The sequence below is a fragment of the Idiotropiscis lumnitzeri genome, chromosome 16 (assembly GCF_059441095.1).
Source record: "Idiotropiscis lumnitzeri isolate Australia: NSW breed Sydney's pygmy pipehorse chromosome 16, RoL_Ilum_1.0, whole genome shotgun sequence".
Taxonomy (NCBI): Eukaryota; Metazoa; Chordata; class Actinopteri; order Syngnathiformes; family Syngnathidae; genus Idiotropiscis; species Idiotropiscis lumnitzeri.
The window spans coordinates 9184380-9205576 of NC_142406.1; the positions used below are offsets into that span (position 1 = coordinate 9184380).

General features: G+C 40.7%; 5 protein-coding genes across 5 annotated transcripts in view; 3 read left to right on the top strand and 2 right to left on the bottom strand.

The window, feature by feature from the left end:
• LOC148321248 (transmembrane protein 42-like) overlaps positions 1–1129 on the top strand; it is a 6097-nt gene extending 4968 nt beyond the window's left edge. Inside the window, exon 3 of the mRNA XM_088318778.1 lies at positions 1–1129. This exon is cut by the window's left edge and continues 1924 nt beyond it. The gene's annotated coding sequence lies outside the window, so the exon portion shown is untranslated.
• zdhhc3b (zDHHC palmitoyltransferase 3b) lies at positions 367–6088 on the bottom strand. Its single transcript, XM_088318776.1, has 7 exons — positions 5732–6088; positions 4575–4906; positions 3694–3818; positions 3328–3424; positions 2897–2978; positions 2683–2813; positions 367–2570 (listed from the first exon to the last, which is right to left on the bottom strand). Exons 2-7 carry the CDS (start codon positions 4875–4877, stop codon positions 2412–2414), a joined length of 897 nt encoding a protein of 298 aa, XP_088174902.1. The 5' UTR covers positions 4878–4906; positions 5732–6088; the 3' UTR covers positions 367–2411.
• A 244-nt stretch (positions 6089–6332) lies between these two features.
• exosc7 (exosome component 7) lies at positions 6333–8516 on the top strand. The gene is made up of 8 exons (XM_088318777.1): positions 6333–6476; positions 6554–6655; positions 6789–6883; positions 7022–7187; positions 7268–7338; positions 7696–7819; positions 7918–8073; positions 8326–8516. Exons 1-8 carry the CDS (start codon positions 6420–6422, stop codon positions 8428–8430), a joined length of 876 nt encoding a protein of 291 aa, XP_088174903.1. The 5' UTR covers positions 6333–6419; the 3' UTR covers positions 8431–8516.
• Positions 8517–9334: 818 nt separating this feature from the next.
• Positions 9335–11237, top strand: clec3bb (C-type lectin domain family 3, member Bb). The gene is made up of 3 exons (XM_088319388.1): positions 9335–9431; positions 9553–9645; positions 10455–11237. Exons 1-3 carry the CDS (start codon positions 9335–9337, stop codon positions 10859–10861), a joined length of 597 nt encoding a protein of 198 aa, XP_088175514.1. The 3' UTR covers positions 10862–11237.
• Positions 11238–11692: 455 nt separating this feature from the next.
• On the bottom strand, positions 11693–19501 carry cdcp1b (CUB domain containing protein 1b). Its single transcript, XM_088278747.1, has 13 exons — positions 19182–19501; positions 17896–18114; positions 16852–17193; positions 16414–16629; positions 15940–16290; positions 15618–15833; positions 14944–15300; positions 14507–14866; positions 14231–14428; positions 13802–14158; positions 13057–13413; positions 12899–12980; positions 11693–12479 (listed from the first exon to the last, which is right to left on the bottom strand). The coding sequence occupies exons 1-13, from the start codon at positions 19240–19242 to the stop codon at positions 11981–11983; spliced, it is 3615 nt and encodes a 1204-aa protein (XP_088134873.1). The 5' UTR covers positions 19243–19501; the 3' UTR covers positions 11693–11980.
• Positions 19502–21197: the final 1696 nt, after the last annotated feature.

Below are 21197 nucleotides of genomic sequence, written 5' to 3' on the forward strand. Positions count from 1 at the left end.
TGATAAGAAATAGAAATGATTTATATCTACAACTGGTAGAAAAAAAAAAAACTGTTTCATGTGGCGCAATATTTGGATTGCTCACATTAATTTTGCATTTTGGGAACACGTATCTCCACTCTAAGTGTATAATGTACTTAAGGATGTACAGAATCATGGCTGTCATTGTATTATCCCATACAAATCTTATTAAACTGCATTTCGTTTCACTTTTTCACTCTACAAAAATGTTCGCACTTGTGTCAATAAATATGGTAGAAAAGTTTTTATTTAAATGATACATTTATTTGCTGATTAATCGGTTCAATGTAATTAAAAAAAAAGTAATAATGAATGAAAAGATTTCCCAAGTGAAGATACTGGATATATTGTCTCAACATAATTTTATTTCTCTCTTCTGACTGGAACTCAAATACATTATAAAAGGAATTCCTACAAAGTACTCAAATATTATTCATGACGGACCGTACAAATTATGATAGCTGGTGTTCTCGTAAGCTGGATAGCAGACTGCATATCCATAAGTAAAAAAAATATATATATATATTGCAAAGATACTGTATTGCATTTTAAAACACTTTAAAAATCCCACATTGAAACAGAACGCATCATGCTAGATCAAATCAAATGTTCCACAAATTCCTCTAATTATTCTTGGATGATTCAACGAGTAGCCGGCATAACATTTTCAGTCGCTCAATTCACTTCGAGAAACATCTTTTCAGTCTTAACTCTTGGACCTTTTTATGTTTTAAGGCTCGTGACGAGATAGGAGCACCTGCTTGGTCGGTCGCATATTGGCTGACATCATTTTAGCAGGTGATTGCGCAATCACCAGCGACAAAAATGTTGTGATAGTGTCATCTTGGTAAACGGGGGACTCTCATTTGGTTAAAGTGTTAGTCCCCTCAGTTTTCTTACCCTTCAAATGACATCGTGTAACAAAAAAAGAAAAAAAATATCCAGCATTTTTAGAAGTTTTGTACAACCGCAAAAGTTAGTTACTCGTTGCTGATTTACAGTATTTCCTCAAATAGTGGCTTCCGTTCCGTTTAAAGAGAAACTTCAGAAATATTGGATAATCTGCCAATGTGTGTTGCTTCACCATTTGTGTTCATTAAACTATGTGGACTTTATTAAGGCAAAGTGTTTTTATTCCGTATAACTCTCATTGTTTTCTATTTATTTAGACAGTAAACACCAACTAGGAGAGGCAAGAAACAGTTTGAACTCTGTTTTTTTTTATATATAAATAATTTTTTGTAATCTGCTGCAAGACTCATAAATCGGGTCACCCATATCTCAAGGCACCACTGTAATATATTTATTAAAATACAGTACACTATTATTGTTATAATTATATTGTTGCCCTGTGATTGGCTAACGACCAGTCCAGGTAGTAAAATCGAACCGCTGTTTATTATGTGGGATCGGCTCACACATTTCACACACATTGTAAATGTATTTAAACGAAAAAAAAAAAAAAGCATGGAACGTACAGAAAATACTGCACAGATAGTAATGTCGAGTGAGATGTGCAGGCCTTTAAGAGGCGGGGCCAAACGGGGGTGGCTTGTGACATCAACGTGTGAGGTGTCTGGGGAGCAGCTTCAGCAGAAGTGTGCTTGTTTACTTTTACTGTTCTCGCCACTGTGGTTCTCCTTTCCCACGTGCAAGGGCATTCATTACTTATGTAATTTTACGGCAAAAAAAAAAAAATTGCTTAAAAAGCCACACAATGGCAGTGGGGGCGTGAATGCTATGACGCAGCGAATGCGACATAGTTTTAAGTATTAGTTTTAGAAGTATTGACAAAAATATTACTGAACATTAAAAAATAATGTAGTAAATAAAGCCCCGCCCACCTCACTAAATGTTTTTAATCTACACTCTGCATTAGAGTAAATGTTCTGGACCACCAGATGAGGAAATACAGTATTTTTTCGAATCAGAAATTGTGTAAAAAAAAAAAAAAAAAAGTAAGAAAGAAAATAAATCACAAGAAATTCACTCTTAAAATTCATTCCTTTGATAGAATGACATGTCCATCTCTGATCCGCTGTATCACATATGGCAACAATACAAAATGACATCCATGTGCACTCGATGCCTCTGCCCAATAATCGAAGGCGATTGAGCCAGAGTTGAAATTACTGCAGCAAAATGAAGCTTGACAGGAAGACAAAATCCTCGATTTGTTGTGCACGTTTCAACAAATGTGAAGCTAAAACACGATGCGCAACAATTCCTATTTTGTCATTTGAGTCGAGCTGTTGCTTATTTTTTTTGCCCTTTTCGTGGGGAATCCGCAACACGAGTGACACAACATAGTAAAGAAGAGTTTTACTAATTGTGTTTTATCTGGAATAACCATTAATAAGTAGTTTGGTGTCGTGCGCAAAGCTCTACCTTCACACTATGTACTGGTATACGTCCGCCTTGCCGTGATCGGGCGTCGCAAACGGGTTGAGCCAAGCCACAGAGAACGGGTGACCGAACACCACCTTCATGTTCATCCATCTGGACTTTTTCAGCCATTTTCTCTCCTCCTTTTTCAGTTGCTCGATACCCTGTGAGGTAAAAAAAAAAAAAATTCCCCTCTTGATAGTGCTGATGGTCTTTTGATGGTCCATGCTGTTCGTATAGTTGACAAGACGCAAATCAGCGAGACTCCATACTTACCGTTTCATCGCTACAGATGGAGTGCACCTGTGTCCCAAACATGACCGCCGTGAAGATTAAGAACAGAAGCCCCTCGAAGCACAAGAGGATGAGGAGGATGACAGTTGCGGGTGCGGAGAAAGTGCTGCACTCTGATGAAGGACACGCTCAAGTTATGTGAGAAACAGTACAAAGTGCTGAGAAAGCATTTTACGGAAAAAACATGCGCACTTACTTGACCAATCTTCTTCCAAGCAGATAACAAAATGGAACCCCACCATGGCAAGCGCGTGGAAGGATATTAACGCAATGTACAACTACAAATAAAAACACAGACATATTTGTAAGAATGCGACTGACTCAATTGTACTTATTTTGTCTAATATTAATTAGACCTATTAAAATGTATTTCATTTTTTATTAGAATTAATTTAAATTAATTATATTAATTAATAATTAAATATTTACATAAAAATAAAAAATATTTATATTTAATATACAAATAATTAAAATAATAATAATATTATAATGAAAATTGTGTGTTTGTCAAAGTGATGCATATTTAAAAATCACCGCCAACCATTTGAACCTCATAACAAATTTGAATGAATTTTTATCCATTTCCATTTGTCTCAATGCAGAGATGCACCACGTGATTTCTCTCACCGTGAATAGCACAAAGTACTTCTGATTGTTCTCCCCAACACAATTGTTGACCCAAGGACAGTGGTGATCCATCTTTTTGATGCAGCGCTTGCACACACTGCACACACAAAGGCAGGAATAAGAAACGGGACCTCGTAAGGACGAGGTCATTATCAGGCAAGGGGAAATCTTCAGGGATATGTGGCGCAGCGTCCGTGATAGCAAAAATTGAAACCGCACACCAGGCAGGAGGCAGAGCGGGAACGACTGCTAATGAGGACAGGAGTCCCCTTGAGAGGAAGTCACATCAGGCGCTTTTTTTTCTGGCAGGTTTGCACAGAACTGTAATTTATCATACAATATCCGCATACATGCCGGCCGGTGCACCTGCAGTGATGAGCTCTGTCGGGCTTTATACTGCAACATTTAGGACACTTGTAGACCACCTGTCCTGGTTTCAGCTGGAGGCTTTCAATGAATTCTTTAGTTGCGTTTCCTTTTGGCACAGCACCCTGGTGACAGAAAAACAAAATGGTTTTTTTTTTAACAGGACTTTAATGGGGCTGAAAATTTAGGAAAATATATTTGCAACTGGTTTTCCTCAACATTACAATTGTTATTTAATATGCAATTCTTTTCTCAAGGCTGTCGTTCGTCTCATGTATTGGAAACAAATACAATGCATTTGGGGAAATTTAAATTGTTTGTTTCACATAACTGTTTTCTTTTGCTGTGCTGAATTTTTTTTACTTGTGAGAGGCTCATGACAATGTTTATCCGATAAACTTTATCGGATTCATTCAATTTTGAACAACTGTCCTTTTTTTTTTGTTTTGTTTGTTTGTTTTTTTTTACATGTTTTATGCTTGATGGGGTTATTAGCATAATTTGTTCCTTCCTTACATAAGTAAATGTTCCTGAAGGACAAAAAAAATGATCATTGTGCTTCTTGAACGACTTGAATGAATGAGCCATCGAACGGCGAGAAGCTTACGGCAGATTGAATTAGGCACAATGGAGTCAGCCATCAGCGACAACTCGTCATTGTGATTGGCTGTTCGCTAGCGAATCAGAAACCGAAGCGACGATACGCAAACGGCAAAGAAAAAGGCATTATATAGTAAATGAAAAATAGCAAAATTTTTATATGTTTGAATTCAATTAAGCGTTCAGCTCTGGATTTCTAGTTTTTTTTTTGTATGTTTAGATAAATGTAATCTGCCATTTGATGGTTGACTAACTAATATGAATGGTGGTCGTCAACTAACCGGGTCAGTGCACATGGCCTTGGCGTGCGAGGCGAGCGCGAGAAAGGCCAAGCCGTTGAAGAGCACCCCGTTGAAGAGGCTGTAGGCCACGTTCTTGGCGGGCCACAGTATCACAAATACCACCACGAACTCCGCGTAGAAGACCAGGAACCAGGTGATGACGGCGCACACGATTCCACAGCCGTCCCGGATGAACCACATGGTGTCGGAGGTGCCGCGGGGCGGGGGAGGGGCGCAATGTTCAGGCCTCAGGTAGCCAGCCTGACGCTCGATGTCCCTGGTGCGGTGAGCCGAGCTCTTCATTCTACAGCAACCGCGGTTTGAACCACATGCTGAAAGGCAAAATTCAGACGGGCCTAATAATTAATGATTCATTTGCACTATCAGGTCAGCTACTCTTAATTTCTTGCTCCAAAAACCCACACACTGACGACATCCTTACATCGATTACAACACGACTCACACTGTTGTAGCAGTTACTCATAACTGACTTCAGGCTGTGATGTAAACACTGCCATAATGATATTCAGCTGTTCTCAGAAAATTACACCTTACACATTACTTGTGCTTGATCTAATTTTTGCAGCTATTTTGCACTCTTTTGAAAAATTGCACAATGCACATGGAGCGGGAATAAATCTGATACCGGCAATCCATAGGAAACCGGCACTTAGACCCACAGTGTTGTAAAACAAAAGGAAGTTCCTGGGAACAGAAAATGCAGTCCAGTAAACTCATTTGAAACTTTTCATTAGTTATGTTTGCTAACTCAGGTCAAATTAATTTTCCATTTTAACCTTTTTATTTTCATAAATATAAATCACACATAAAGCGACTCTGTTTGGTTGCATTGTGCACATAAGGCTTGTGGGGATGATGACGAAATAAGAGTCTGTTTTATTTCTTAAAGTGTGTCACAGACGAATTGTGATGCAAACATTGTAAAAGTGTCCATAGAACTGTTCTTATGTTATTCGCTTCTTTTATGTCAGCACTTCAACTTATAGATTCTGAATTTGTCCCAGAACTTGGCTGATTTTAAGGCACATTCATTCAATTCCGCAAAATGAACGTTGGCTGAAGCAAAAGGTACGTAAATGCAACACACTAACTTCCCAGTTCTTAGAACATCATTTCAGGTCTATTTATCATCTTACCTCACTCACTCTTGGCGCTCTAGCGAAAATGTCACTTAGTAATTTCCACACGTTCAATGTTAAATCACGTAAAATAATGCGAAAAGTGTCTCCTCCTCCGCCGCTCCCCGTTGTTAGCGCAGACCCAGCTAACGTCACTTCACTGGTCTTCGGGCAGTGGCTGTCCACACAGGTTCGGTCACACTTTCGTCGCGGCCGCAGTTTCGTTGAGATGTTAATTAACTTATTCATGAAGTAAACGACGGGAACCGCGCATTTCGGCGGATAGTTTCTTTGCTAACTCGGTACTTCCTCCCCTGTCGAGTTCAGAATCCTCCCCAGTTCTTGGGACAATAAAACAGGGCCAACCAGGAAGTAAGTGATACAGATGGGAGTCATGTGGAATATATCAAAATGCGCCCTCAACTCTGTCTGTAAGGTTCCAGTTTCGCCCATAAACTGGATTTATATTTTTTTCAGTTTTAATTTTCCTTTTTAAGCAAGTGAGTTGAATGTTGTACATAATTTTAATACAAATCTAGCGTTTTTTTAATCATACTCAAAAGTCAGAACAGCATGGTTTGCGGGAAAAACATTTATCGCTTTGCGAATACTGACACTCCGGAACGTTGTTTGGGTAAAAGTAATTTGTCCTTTCAATTGTCGGCTTTTGATGACGTAAACTCTCCTCGACGCACACGATTCCACAATGGCAACAGTACAAGTATGCGAAGCTGAAAAGGTGTATATTTTACATGGGATAAGGGTAAGTGTAGACAAAGCGGCGTTTTTTATTGTATTTGGTTCTTGCTGAGTAATATGTCCTAATGTTACAACGATCAGGATGATCTGCGAGTGGATGGAAGGGGTTGTGAAGACTACAGACACATGGAGATTGAGACTGACGTGGTGTCCAATACTGACGGATCGGCCAAAGTTTCTCTAGTAACATTGTCTTAATGTTTGCTCTTATTAGTTGCATATTATGCCGGAGGTCATCTGAATGCTTGTGTCACTCAGATTGCATTTATCTACCAGGATGGATCCAGCCTTGACAAAATTGTATTCGTGTTTGCAGGGTCACACAGCAGTTCTAGTGGGAATTAAGGCTGAAATCGGAAAACCAAAGCCCATGGCTCCAAATGAAGGCTACCTAGAGTTCTTTGTTGATTGGTAAGTTTCATAGTCACGACTTAATATCTCGACTTGATATATACATATTGGCCATGCAATCAAATACTCTCCTTTAGTTTTGATAGACACAATCAGCTGGTATAAATTTCTTATTGTGGGTGTCGTTGTGCACATCAGTTCAGCCAACGCAACCCCAGAGTTTGAGGGGCGAGGAGGAGAGGAACTCGGGACGGAGCTGAGCAACACATTGTACAAAGTCTTCAACAATAAGAACAGTGTGGACCTGAAGAAGCTGTGTATCAGTAAGGGGGAACACTGCTGGGTGCTCTATGTGGATGTACTGGTGAGAGAATCAGATGTTTTTCTTTGCATACTTAAACTAGTAAATTTTTAAGTGTTAATACACTGACTTGCGTTCCACAGCTCCTGCAATGTGACGGAAACTTGTATGATGCCATGTCAGTAGCTATCAAGGCAGCTCTCTTTAGCACCAAGTATGTACTGTATGAACTGTATATTTATTTCTATCCAAGGGGAATACCCACTTAGATGCAGTGCTGTTCAGAAGCAAGCATTAGATACAGGGATGCATATAAATGATGCTCTGAGTGTATTAGCTCAAAACATATACAAATTGGATCAGATAAAAGTATTTTACTACCCCTCTTTTGTCAATTCAAATGTCTTCTCAGTCCGACCACAAGAGGGCATCGTATCCCATGTGACAGCAGGTCACAGTTCACTCTGGAATTTCTATTCCTTGACAACAATCCAAGATGCAGAATGCCAACAGTCATGTATTGTAGTTATTAGTATGCTTGACCTGATGAGACGAGTGCTTTTTCTGACAGAATCCCTAAAGTGCACATCTCCAACGATGAAGAAGGAGGGAAGGAAATTCAGCTCTCAGATGACCCCTATGACTGCATGAGGCTCAATGTAGAAAATGTCCCCTGTATAGTGACATTGTGCAAGGCAAGCTCACTCAATTAGCCTCACACAAGTCAAGAAGATTATTATTACCAAACCAGGAGATTGATTTTCAGCATTGTTTTTCTTGTTGGGGGGTGTAGGTGGGCCACAGACACGTGGTGGACGCCACTCTGCAGGAGAAGGCGTGCTCCGTGGCCAGCCTCATCATCTCCGTCACGCACAAGGGAACGGTCACCTGCGTGAGGAAGATGGGCGGCGGCAGTCTGGACCCTGAGAGCATCTTTGAAATGACAGAAGTGAGTCACCGCCGCCTGCCTCGCGGAATTTGTTTGGCAGTTTTTACACTCCATGAAAACCTGCAAAACTCCATAGGCGGGCTAACAAAAATCTGCATAGATGTTTTGGCAAGTATAACGCTTCAAACAACTGCTGCAAATGTTATAAAATAGCATCTAAACATCTGAGATACATTGTGGCTGCTAACAATTCCTAGCGTACTTCAAGCAACACCTTTACAACTATTGAATGGCGACTTTTTGATTCTCCAGACAGGAAAACGCGTCGGAAAAGCCCTCCACGTGCCTCTCATGAAGCTGCTGCAGCAGGAGGAGAGTTTAGGAACAACAAGACAGAAAGTTGGCTTTCTTGGATAGAAATGTCATTGTTGTATGCAAAGCAGTACTATGTATATATCATCATGTACCTTTTTTTTTTTAAGTAAAAACATCCAATTTGTACAGCTTACTTGTCTTTATTTGTGAGGAACTGTTCTTTATTTTAGTTGTGAATTTAAAGGGATGTTTTGAGTATATTTAGTTTTACTTATATCGAGAGAAAAAAATCCAGTACACGGACCAGCAAATTGTTATGAATTAAATCAATGTTAATGAATAAGCAGCTTTGAATTTTTTTCCACCAACGCTTGTAACAACAAATGTGAAGAAAACTAAACAGAAGCCATGACCAGCAGATGCTTTGTTATTTCTTTTTTTTATGGAACATTTTAGCCATTAATTTCTTGAAGTGGAAAAGCTCTGTGATTCTATATTTTATATTTGAAACTCCTCTGATTATGTAACAGGGTTGAGGAACATTCTCGAATCTCTGCACCTTCTTGCTTTCGCCACGTGTCAGATGCTGAGGGTTTGAGTAAAGAGAGACCAGATGGGGAAAAAATCATTCCAGACGTCTGTCAGACAGTCCAAAGTTTCAAGGCAGACAGGTCCAAAACAAACTCCTGCCACCGGACTGCAAATTTTGGAAACCAATTTGCGGGTTTGTCACTTTTTTTAAAATAGAGTTTGGCGTGTAAACGAGACATTTCAGGAGAAAATAAAAACATCTTTTTCACACAGGTTATTTAACTCCAGATGACTTATTTTTTTTAGTTTACTACTAAAACCACACATGGTTATGTCATCAGTACTGAGGAGCGTTTACACCGTCTCATCAGTTTTCACATGCACGCACACAAGAGACAGAAAGGGAGGGATCACAGGCAGAAAATAAATAGCGAGGCTCCACGTTGGCCCATCCTCAGTCTGACAAAGTCTAGCCATGGAGTGCAAAGGTGTGTGCGCGCTGATGCTCGCGCTGATGCTGGTCAACTGCTCACTCCAGCAGACGCCACCAAAGAAGAAGCCTGCGCGAAAAGGTACTTTTCACCCCACCGCCCCCCCAAAAAAAAGAATTTATCGACAATGTTGCATTAGTGCTGTTCATTTACAAATTTGTGTCAATTATGATCACTATTTTTTTTTATGTGTTGGAATTAGACAATAATGCTGCCATTGAGGAACTACAGAGACAGATTAACGACATCGTGCAGGACATCAACCATCTCAAGGAAGAACAGGCCTTGCAGAGAGGTAATAAAAAGTGTTTTTTTTCCCCCCTCCCAGCTAATCAACAGAAAATGACTGAATTATATATATATATATATATATATATATGAAATTATAATATTTATTATTTATTAAAAATTATAATTATTATAATAATTATAATTATAATAATGAATTATTCAACAATATCTTTTGTGGGGCCAGGAACCTTAAATGGTTCCAAACTGAAAGTTTTAATAGTCCCTGTGGACTATTATGCAATATGTGATCAAGACACTTGTGGAAAAAAAAATCCTAAACAATAAAAGATTTATGCCGCAAAAGAAATGACTACTGAGTGGTTCTGCAATAACTCTTTACAGGTGAAAAGCCATATTTGTTTCCAAATTTGGAGTTCTATTGGCCTTGTCACTGACTGACAATCAGTCATAATGGAAAAATAATAATAATAAAAGATTAATATTGCAAAATTGATATTTTCCAGTTAGATGTATTTTGAAGGTAAGGGAGCATTTTGGCTTCCAAATTGGGAGCTGGGGAACCAACTTCTGAATTTTCCTCACCATTCATCAGAAGAAAAAAAAAATTACAATAACTTTTCTGGGTCATCTTGCACCAGAAAAAAAAGTTAAATGACTAAAAATAATGAAAAAAAAAATCAATTATTTATTTTTTTGAATTTGTTTATCTTTGGCCTCTCATTTTATTTCAATTATGTTGTTGAAAGTTTGACATTTGCAGTACAAAAGATATCGCCGAGGTAGAAAACTGAATTTTTGAATTATTTTAATTTAGGTACAGTTATTCCGAATTAAATCCATGCGTGTATTCAGTGTGTTTGAAGGGCACAAAGATCAATGATAAGTGCGTCTTGGCCGACCCCGTGAAGAAGTCATATCACACAGCCAGTGAGGACTGCAACGCCCTGGGCGGCGTCCTGAGCGTCCCAACATCCGCCGAGGAGAACGACCTTCTGACAGACTACCTCCGCCTCAGCGTGGGCAGGGAGGAGCAGGTGTGGCTGGGCATCAACGACATGGTGACCGAGGACACTTGGGCGGACCAGACCGGCGTCAGCATCCAGTTCAAGAACTGGGACACATCCAACAGCCGCGCCCGTCAGCCAGATGGCGGCCGGTCCCAGAACTGCGCCGTGCTGTCGGTGGCCTCCAAAGGGAAATGGTCTGACGAGAACTGCCGTGATGAGAAGGCCTCGGTCTGCCAGTTCAACATTGTGTGATCTCATGTATAATCCCAAAAAGATGCTTTGTGTGTAATTCTCCTGCAATGCCACTTTACCTACTTTTTAAAAAGAGGCTTTTTTATTAGATGTCTGGTTCTGCAAATGGACTCATTCCGAATCTGATGTTAGCAGTCAGTTGCATGTCTGTGAGGTGTGAAGTTGTACTCGAATAATATTTGGGTCTGACGAGACAAGCGGAAAAGTCAACAACTATTTTAACGTACCTATCAAAACTGTACTATGCTGCATTCTGTATTTCACTGACAAGTCTCACATTGAGCCTGAAGAATATTCTTGTTTTTCTTCCTTTTAACTACAAAAGTTCGCTAATGTCTAGCCTGATGTAACCTGAAACCGAAATAAACTGTAAAAGCACATTGTCCATCTAACCTGGACATATAAAATTCCTGATTTCTTTTAAAACGCCAAACACGACGCATACAGACAAACATCCACTCAGCTCACACTGACGTTCAAAGACGCATGCATGTATTTCGAATGTTTAAGGTACCCGGCTAAAAGTGACGCAAGCATGGCGAGAACATGCCAACTCCACACAGAAAGGCAAAATTCAAACCTCATATTTCAAAGTTCTGTAAGGCAAACTTGCAAACCACGGATAAACTATGCTGCTTTAAAAAGAGATTTAAGATTTCATAATTATATGAATTGGTGGGAATAAACTATGTAAACTTGGACTACTGTTGCGGCCGCTTTGCAGCTGACAGTGCTTCTTCCCGCTTCCGTTCCATGCTTGTCATGGACCACGTTTCTGTGGTGGAAATAGTTTTCCCCATCCAGAATTTAAAACCTCAGTTGAAGGCAGTGCAGTTTTTCCTCAAAAATTTATTGTTTAAAAAAAAAATTATTACAAGTAAATAAAAACAGACTAAAAACATAATTTTCCTGCTGGAAAATCCAAACCACATGGGCAGACTGAAAAAATACAAAAGCAAAACTAAAAAAAAAATAAGTTCCCAGCTCCTCTTCTGGAAGCTTGTGAAAATTCTGATAAAACTCAAGTTCAAAAAGTGTTTCAACTCAATTCCCTGAGTGAGACTGAGGCACAGAAGTTCCCATTTCTGAGAAGTAACAGGAATCATCATCATCCTGCAGCTACAAGTACTCCTCTGACGTCAGTGGTTCCGGTTCCATGTCGGCGCCGGACAGTCGGATGGTGTTCACGTCGCCCGTGTTTTTGAACGTGTAGAGTTCATTGTCCACCATCCGGCGGTCCTGGAAGCCCAGGCTGTCCTGCCGGTCGATTGGCGTGCGCGGACGAGGCGGGATGAATGACTCGGACCGGTCCAGGAACGTATTGAAGTGGTCCACCTCGGGCTCGGGTTCCGGTTCGTTGATGACGGGCAGCTCAGAGGGTCCTGTGAACGTTTGGTAGGAGTCCAACTGCATTCCTTTGAAATGGTCTTGCATGCTGTCCGCATAACTGGAGTCCCTCAGGAGGTGACCGTACATCAAGGTCTCGTCTATGGAGGCGTACACGTGGGACTCGTTGTCCGAACGCGCTTTGCTGAACTGCCTTTCCTTGGGACGGAACATATTCCCTCTGCCGATGTAGATGGAGGCCTCCTTTTTCATGCGTTCTTTTTTCTTTTTCCTGTTTGAAAACAAAACGAACCCCAATTGAAATTAAGGGAATTTTTTTTTTTTACAATTAATTGAATTATAAAAATTATATTTTTTATATAATTATAAAATCATAAAAGCAAAAAAAAAAAGTATTTTTTTGCATTCATGGTTCATTTGAAATTTATTTATTTTTGCTTTTTTGCTGTTTTTGACAATTACGCTATATTACCAAAAAATTAAAACTCACACTAACACTAATAATGTAATGTAATCTCACTATAAAAACAAATAAAAATAAACTGAATTTAAAAAGGAAATTCCAATATTATAACAAAAATTAATTCAAGTAGTTCATTAAAAATTCACAAATTAAATTTGCGCAAATGTACAACAAAAAGTACAAAAAAATCCCAGAATTATTCAAATTGTTGCTGCAGATTCACTCACCTAACAAAGAAGCAGACTACAGCTAAGATGATGAGAAGAAGAAGAAGGGCTCCCGCTATCCCAAGAAGGATGGCTAAGAGACCTGTGAAAGCAAAAGAAAATGTATTAATTCGTCTTTTGCATTTATTTTTGCATTTTAAGAGTGAACAAGTTCTTACTGGTCTTTGGCTCTAAAACTATCTCGGTGACTGCCCCAAAGTTTCCATCCTCTGGTATACAGTTGGACATGTTAATATAAAAACTCTGAGGCAACAATAACTTGTCGTCAGTCTTCTCGTCCTCCCGGCGGCTCAGGATCTCCTCCTCTGAGTCCAGCATCTTGACCTTGATGGCCGTGTGTCGGTCGTTGCATTTGGGCTGGCTGACGTTGGCGAACCGCACCTGCGCCTGGTACCCGCTAGGCAACGAGACGATCCAGGACACGGTGGACGAAGGCCTCATTCCTTTGGGCCAGTTGGGGGTGGCCAAAAGGGTTGGCGAGGACATTTGTGGGCTGACTTGATAAATGATGGTCTCTGGAAAACAGCACAACCAAAAGTAACCAGGACGACCATTTTGTCTGCAAGCGCAACAGCGCCCTCGTGTGGAAAGATTGTGTACGTGCTCTATTTGGCAATGATTGTGGAAATCATTCATGCTATTAATCCACCTAGTGGACATAATTTTGAGAAACCCTCAAACTTGTTCACTTATTTGGAATGACTTTACACCAATATTCACTAAATTTCAAGGGTTCTTTCAAGCAGTAATAAGTAATTAGATTTTATTGTGATTCAGACTAGTAAGTAAATATTTGCTCTAGTTGAAGCTCAAGACACCACGAGGAATGAACTACAATCATCTTTTTTTCTTTTTCGCCCACAACAAAAACGATTCATGACGTTAAAATTCAAATTAAATTACCTGGGATCTCTTTGGTGAAGGTGACATTGAGAAAAGGCCCTTTGGTCTTGGCGAAGTCTCGGGTCGTCGCCGTGACGGAGATGTTGGCGTGCACTTGGAGTTTCTGGATGTTCCCGTTGGAGCAGTAATCTCCCACAGAGAAGCCTTCGCTCTCCTCCACATGTAAGGAGACCGTCGCATTGCACTCCTGGCCTGGCACTGATTGTTGAAGACTTCCCGATGGTGACACGAGATCAATGGTACGGTCTTGAGGGATGTTGAGGTGCCAGGTAAAACTGCGGAGGGGCATCCGTAGACAGGAGTCCAATGAGGGCACGGTGAGAGGGGTCTCGGAGCAGGAAGCCATATTCCGACAAGCTGGTATTGATAAATATTTGTAAATTAGACGACTCCGAGGCACGTCATATTGCAATGAAAAAGAAATCTTACCAATAACTTTACTTGCTGTCAATCGCACATCTTCATGGGGACAGTCGAGGAAGGCGAGCTCGGCCTTACCGCCTGCAGCCACATGTATCTTTTTTAAAACTTCGGAGTTGACGCTCATCTCGCAATAGGGATCAGAACCCACTTTCTCAATCTGAAGGGAGACTTTTTGGTCTTTGGTCAGGTCTACGGTGCAGAGAACTGAAGGAAGGAAAGATAATCGATTACAGAAATGCACAAAGGGTTTCATTACAACGACTACAAATTTTAATATTATACCTGGATGACCACTTCTCATAACAGACACGCTGTATTTCAAAGTGAGTCCTTGCAACGTCCTGTTGGTTTCACAGTTCTTCAGCACCATTTCAAAGTTGCCCTGCTGATGCTCCGGCTGCTTGTCAGTCAGCTCCGTTTTCATCGCCTTCTTGTCCCGTTTCCTGTACTCCACTTCCACGTTCTTGCCGAGGCACTCCGGAGATGTGTGACTGTGAAAATGCACGGTGAAGTTGTGCATGCCGGGCACGGCAAAGTCCCACTGCATCTGCTGGTCGTCGGGGAAATCGTTGGGATAGTTGGCGGAGATGAAGGTGGTGTTCGAGACGCCTCGTGGTAGGTTGACCTTCACAATAGCCACCACTGAAAAAGAAAGAGGGACATATTTTGGATCAAGATGAAAAATAGTTTCAAATTAAGATCACATTAACTTGACTTACTGTTGGTCTCAGGCCCAACACTAAGTTTAAAGTCAACCGGTTCCATCTTTCTGTCTCGTGGCACTTGCAGAGAGACGCGACCCTTGTAGCGCACCTGGATACTAGTCACAGAACCTCCTTTGCAGAAGGTCCCAACGTTGGCGGGGCCCGTTCGCAGATAAGTAACAAGAACGTATGTGTGCTCATCCGGACACGTCTCTTCATTGGCAATCTGCTGCATTCCTGACTCGGCGAAGTCCAGCTGGAAGGCCCGAGTGGAGCTCACTTTCAGATCCCAGGTGAACGTCCGGTTGAAATCAGGGAACAGCGACGACTCAGCTTGGACAATATCGCCGGAACAGGAAGTCGCGGTGCAATCTGGAATTACAAGAAAATACAAACGAGATTTGTGTCAAGAAATATTTCAAATGGTGCTAAGATTTTTACCTGGAGGAATTGCGCTAGCTAAGTACTTGCTTATGTAAATGTCTTTTAAATATAGACGGAGTTCCGAAAGTCACGATGCACCTACAGTTTTAACAGACATGTTTCAATTAAGATATCTTTGTATTCCATATTGAAACATATCTGCTAATAAAACATTCTTCGTGATGCAATACTATTTCAGAATTTTCCTCCATTTTTTTCCAGTGTGCCTAATCGCCGTTCATAAAAATAACGATGTAGGCGTTTACCAATTTCTCTGTTGATCTCAACAGCGAAGACCACCTCGGGGTGAGGACAAGTGAACTCCACAGAAGTGTTACGAGATTCTCTCAAGATTAGACTTTTGGGATCACAGGTCTGCTTTGGGGGTTTGTCGACGCACACGCTGCAGTCAGGGTCGACGGTGTCCCTGCTGATAATAATGATGGTTTCCGGGTCAGGGGTCACAGAGAGCATTCTGCCGGCTGGCGATGAAAGAAATATTATTTCACACATGATATTAATGACGGATTATATCGCTCATAAAAAATTGATGATTTAAAAAAATAAATAAATATATAAGACATTTGCCTCTGGGTGCAGCGTTGGCTGTGAAAATCGTCCGGTCCATTTCTTCTCCTTGCGGCACCTCCACCGTCACGGCAGTCCTTCCAAGGAGATCCAGACGGGAAACCGGTCCACCTCTGCAGTAGTTGTTAGTCATAATCTGCCCGTTGCTTCTTGTTGTGCTCACAGAGTACTCTGGGCCTTCTTGACATTTATCCTGAGCTGCTATCTGCTTCAAGTTGTCGCCTGGCAGCTCCAAGGTCAAAACGGTCCTCTCTGGGACACTGATGTCCCATTTTAGGGTTCTTTTGAAGTCCTTCCAGAGGTTTGGGTTGAGCTCTCCAGCTGTTGGCGTGCATGAGCTCTTGGTACATTCTGAGAAGGGAGCATAATGTGAACGTCACATAGATTCTGTATTTCCACTTTATCATAGCAATGAAAGACAAAAAACAAAAGAATTTACACCAAATAAAACGTGGAAAATGCGTCAAGAAATACCTATCGTCTTCTTGACTTCCACACTGTACGCATCTTGAGGCTTGAGGCAACTGAACTCCAGCGCCAAATTTTGGACGTTAATCAGCGTCTTTCCGGTCTCGGTGCAGGTGCGGCCTGAGTCGGCACCGGTACACAGCTCGCACTGCGGTTCCTGCGAGAACCTGCTGATCACCAAAGTCGTGCTGGAATCGGCCGTCACGACCACCGTTCGGCCTTCTAAACAACAAAGTGAAAAAAAAAAATGATATAAAAATCGATATTAAGATGATAGTACGCATTCACTGCCATTGACGGGTATAGAAGTCAAAAAGTGCATTTATTTTACCTTAATGTTTTATAATTAATATAATTTATAATAATTTTCTAAGTTTGCAGTATACTCCATAATGATACTTCATCCACTCAGAACTGAATCTAGAGTATGTGAAATATTCTTACTAAGTGGACCGGCAGAGGCCTGGAAAACCACAGACTCCACCTGCGTCGTCGGCGTGACTTGCAGAGACACGACCGCTTGATCGAACAGGTCTAAATGGGTCACAGAACCCGCTTTGCAGTACTGAGTGTCCGCCTTGTCGTTCCCTTCAAATGTGGTCACAGAATACTGAAAGCCATGATTGCATGGCTGCGACGTTTCCCGCAGTCCCTCTCCGAGGACATCCAAACCCACAACTGTCTTTTCAGGCGCCTTGATCGTCCAGATGAATGTTCGCGGGAAATCATTGAGGAGGGAGGGCTGGGTTTGAACTGTCGAAGGGTTGCAGGTGTCCTGTGAGCATTCTGCAAAACAAAGAAAGAGAACAGGAGCGCATTGGTTTGGTGCAAGGTTTGTTTTAGGGGAATAGCATTCAAATGTAAAATCAAGAAGGATCAATTGTTTTTTTTTTTGCCTTGTCATTGCGGTTTATAAATCATATTCATAGTCTGTTCCTAGCCTAAAGATAACTTTCGTCTACAGTCTTCAATCCTGTTCCCTGAGGTCTGCTGTCCTGTCTGTTTTCAATCTTTCCTGGCTGCACCACACCAGATTCAAATGCTCAGGATCCTTCCGCAAACATTGCTGATTATCTGAATTAGATGAGTTGCAGCAGGAAGAGACGAACAAGCAGGACAGCCGACCTCGAGGAACAGGATTGAAGACCCCTGGTATATGTAATTATCTCATGCCTTACACACTACCGTGCAATATATGTCATTTATTACTTTTGGTTACAGGCACTCGGCATTTCAGTCCCTTCTAACGGGTAATGAGAATAAAGTTGAATCGTATCTAATTAAATTGTTTTTGATACAGTTCTACTCTCAAAATGTTTTTAGTTATAAAGGGCAAGCAGACTTTAATGTTTATTCCACGCCAAGTCCTGATGAAAAATGTTAATGTGAAACAAGGAAAATATATTGTCATTGACAAAAGTCTGCATGGAAATATTTTAATTAGCATAGCCAAGCTAAAATTAGACGCAAGTATGTCTGTTAACTCACCGATGAGCTGATTGATGGTGACTACGTAAGACTGGTCGACGGGACAGTTAAAAAGCAGCTTGACCTCCTTCTCAGGCTCCAGAGCAACAATGGAGTGGCACACAGTTTGCGTGTCGTTGACCCCTTCGACTGTACACACCGTGCACTCGTCCGCCGAGGGGCCATTTGACACCGCCACTGATGAGCCCTTGTCGGGCCGGACCGTCAGCTGCAAGCATTCTGAGGAAACGGAACAGACAAAGTCAGATGATGCAAGAAAAGGAAATCAGGAAATGACAAAATAACAGAAGAGATTACCAGTGTTGTCTGGCACATCCTGTTTTAAGCGCGCACCTGATCTTTTAGAGGACCACTCTTTAAATATCAAGACAGTCAATCCAACAGTCACATATTCTTCCTTTACAAAGACGAGTTTTCAATTCTGACTAAGAATACAAGGTCAAGGACGGCTCCAGGATTTTTTTCTCGTCATGGATTAAAGGGGGTTTGACTAATACATATGGGTGGTGAGAAAATAATTTATAAATATAGTTTAGAATTTTTTTTTTAAAAATGCTGCAGAGGCTACATTTACTGTGTGATGTTCAAACTATGCCTCATGTAATAATTTTATTTTCCTGAACACTTAGACATACTACACGACTGTATTTCAGAGTTGGTTATTATGGTGGTAGTTCAAGTGTTTAAGTGGTATTACTTGGTGTTAATTGTTTGAGAAAACTAGATAGATTTGCATATTATCTGATGCGTTGCGATGCTACAACGCCTTCATTTTGTTTTATTTGTCTTTTTTTTTTCACCAGTACACACAATTTGTTTTAATCACAATATAAACTTTTCAAGAACATGCTATTCCCCTCCCAACATTTCCTGCATTATTACATTGGTTAATACAACTTTAAACCAGGATTAAAAGGGTCAGCTTCTGCTGCACAAAAGAACAAGCCACTTCTCTGTAGCAGATTGCAGGTCAATTATTAATGAAGACATGATCAATTCGAGCCTCCGAGGAAGCGCCATAAATGCCTCATAAACATTTTAAAGGGAAAGGACTGACTATGTGTCGAACAAAATATCTCCGCTGTGAACTCGATCACACAATCGTATGTCACGGTGTGTTTTATGAGATTCAACGTCAACATTATTGCGTGTTAAAAGACGTGTTGCGTTTAGATACATCCGGTTAAACGCGACATCGCGGCTTGACCCAATTTGGCACATATAAGGAAAACACGCTTTAAAATAACTTCAATGATCAACTTAACCGTCGCAGGGTAAAGTCTCACCTGATGAATCGAGGATAATCAACAACAAAAGTCCGAGCGGCGCGCAGGTGTCGAGCCACATGATCGCTTGAGCTTGCAATCCACGTCCAGGATAACGTTTTAAATTCCCCCCAAAAAACGTATGAAAGGCCAGTTGTGGTGTGTCAAAGTTGCATTTTGGCTATAGGTCCCGCATTACGGCGCCTGAACAGGGAGCCACTTCCTGCTTACCTGAGCAGCAGGGGCGTGGTCCGCGCGGGCACGCTGACCTGTTCAAACCTGACAGGTGAGCTCACGCTGCGACTCATACAACTCCGCGTAAAAAAAAAAAAAAAAAAAAAAACCCACTTCCCTTCGTATGTGGCGTGTGGCACAATGACTCTCCTATTTATAAGCACTGAAATATGCCTGGGAATCTGGGATGGTTCTCGCTGAGCGCGAATACCACGCAGGGTGTGGAAAATGAGGCGTTTACGCGCACGCGCGCACACGCGTGAACACACTTAGGTGGAGAGACTGTGTGTGCGTAAAAGACTGGTTAAAGTGGTGATTAAGCTCTTCTATTTAAAGGAAGTCGATGAATTAAAAGAAAATCTGACAGTAGTACACGAGTGAAATAAATCAGCCCACCTTAGTCCCATTTTGTGCCACTAATTTCATGTTTAAGAAATCACCCAACCAATCAGAAACAAAGGGCATGACTGACTAGGTGTCAATTATTTGTTGTGCATTTGTTTTCTTTTTGGGTTTTTTTTAACGATAAGAGGGAAATAAAACAGTCAACAGATAACAAAATCTGCCAACTAAAGGTGGTGGAGTGCATTGACTGAAACAGTTTTTAGCCTCCTTTTGAAAAAAATATCCCCTGCTTCCAGCCATACTAAGAATCTGTTGTGAGTTAACACATCAATGATGTTGCGAAATCACAAAATCGAAACAATAGTGCAAAAAGTGGATACAATCCCGAATAGCCTACATACAGCTAACATTTCCTGTATGATCTATATCTTTGCGTGATCTATACTTTGCTGCTGTAACACCTCAAATTTCCCCATTGTGGGACTAATAAAGGACATCTTTATCTTTATCTTTATCTTATTGCATGATCCATCACGGCATCACATCTAATCTGATTAGGCATGTTTGCGTATTCAAATGGATACAACTGACACTGAGTTCATAAATGTTGAACTCCAGGAAAACAAATGCTGGTTGATTTGTTTCTCAAAAACAAAAGACCCAATTTTGGCAGTATACAATGAAAGGTCATGAATTTCTTTCTTTCTTTCTTTCTTTATTTCTTTACTTCTTTCTTTCTTTATTATTTATTTATTTATTTATTTGTTTATTTGTTTGTTTGTTTAATTTAATTTAATTTAATTTAATTTAATTTAATTTAATTTAATTTAATTTAATTTAATTTAATTTAATTTTATTTTATTTAAAAGAAAATTTATGAAAGGGCATTGCAAATTAATATGTGGAGCTTTTTAGGGCCAATGAGATGCATTTTTCTTGCTGGGCAAAGATCCAAATGTGACTAACATACTTGATGCTCGCTAGTAAGCCTGAGCAATGAATTTCACTCCCAAAGCTGCAGAGGCTCCCTCCTGCCTCCACATGCCACATAACGGAGACATTCCTGAACAGAAACATACCTGAGGGCAAGACTACTCAACACACACACACGTACACGTACTATATATATATAAACACATCACTCATCTGTTCTATTTGTTTTCTTACGTTATCCTGTTCTGATGGCCATCGACTTTTTATCCTGAAAGTGTATTTCACATCTTAAAGATTTTTTTTTATCTTAAAAAAATGTCTTTTACCACATCGTAACAAACTTTACTTTCCCCCAAATCCACCCTGACACACAAGCGATTGAAGGGCCACTGATGTTTTTGTCAAACTCGTCTGACAGCATGCAGAGTGGGCGTTTTGGTGGCTCCAAGTGTTGCGCCTGCAAACAAGGGAGCTCAGTGAAGAATCAGCAGCTGTCACAAATCCCTCCCCTCCCATGCTCGTGTA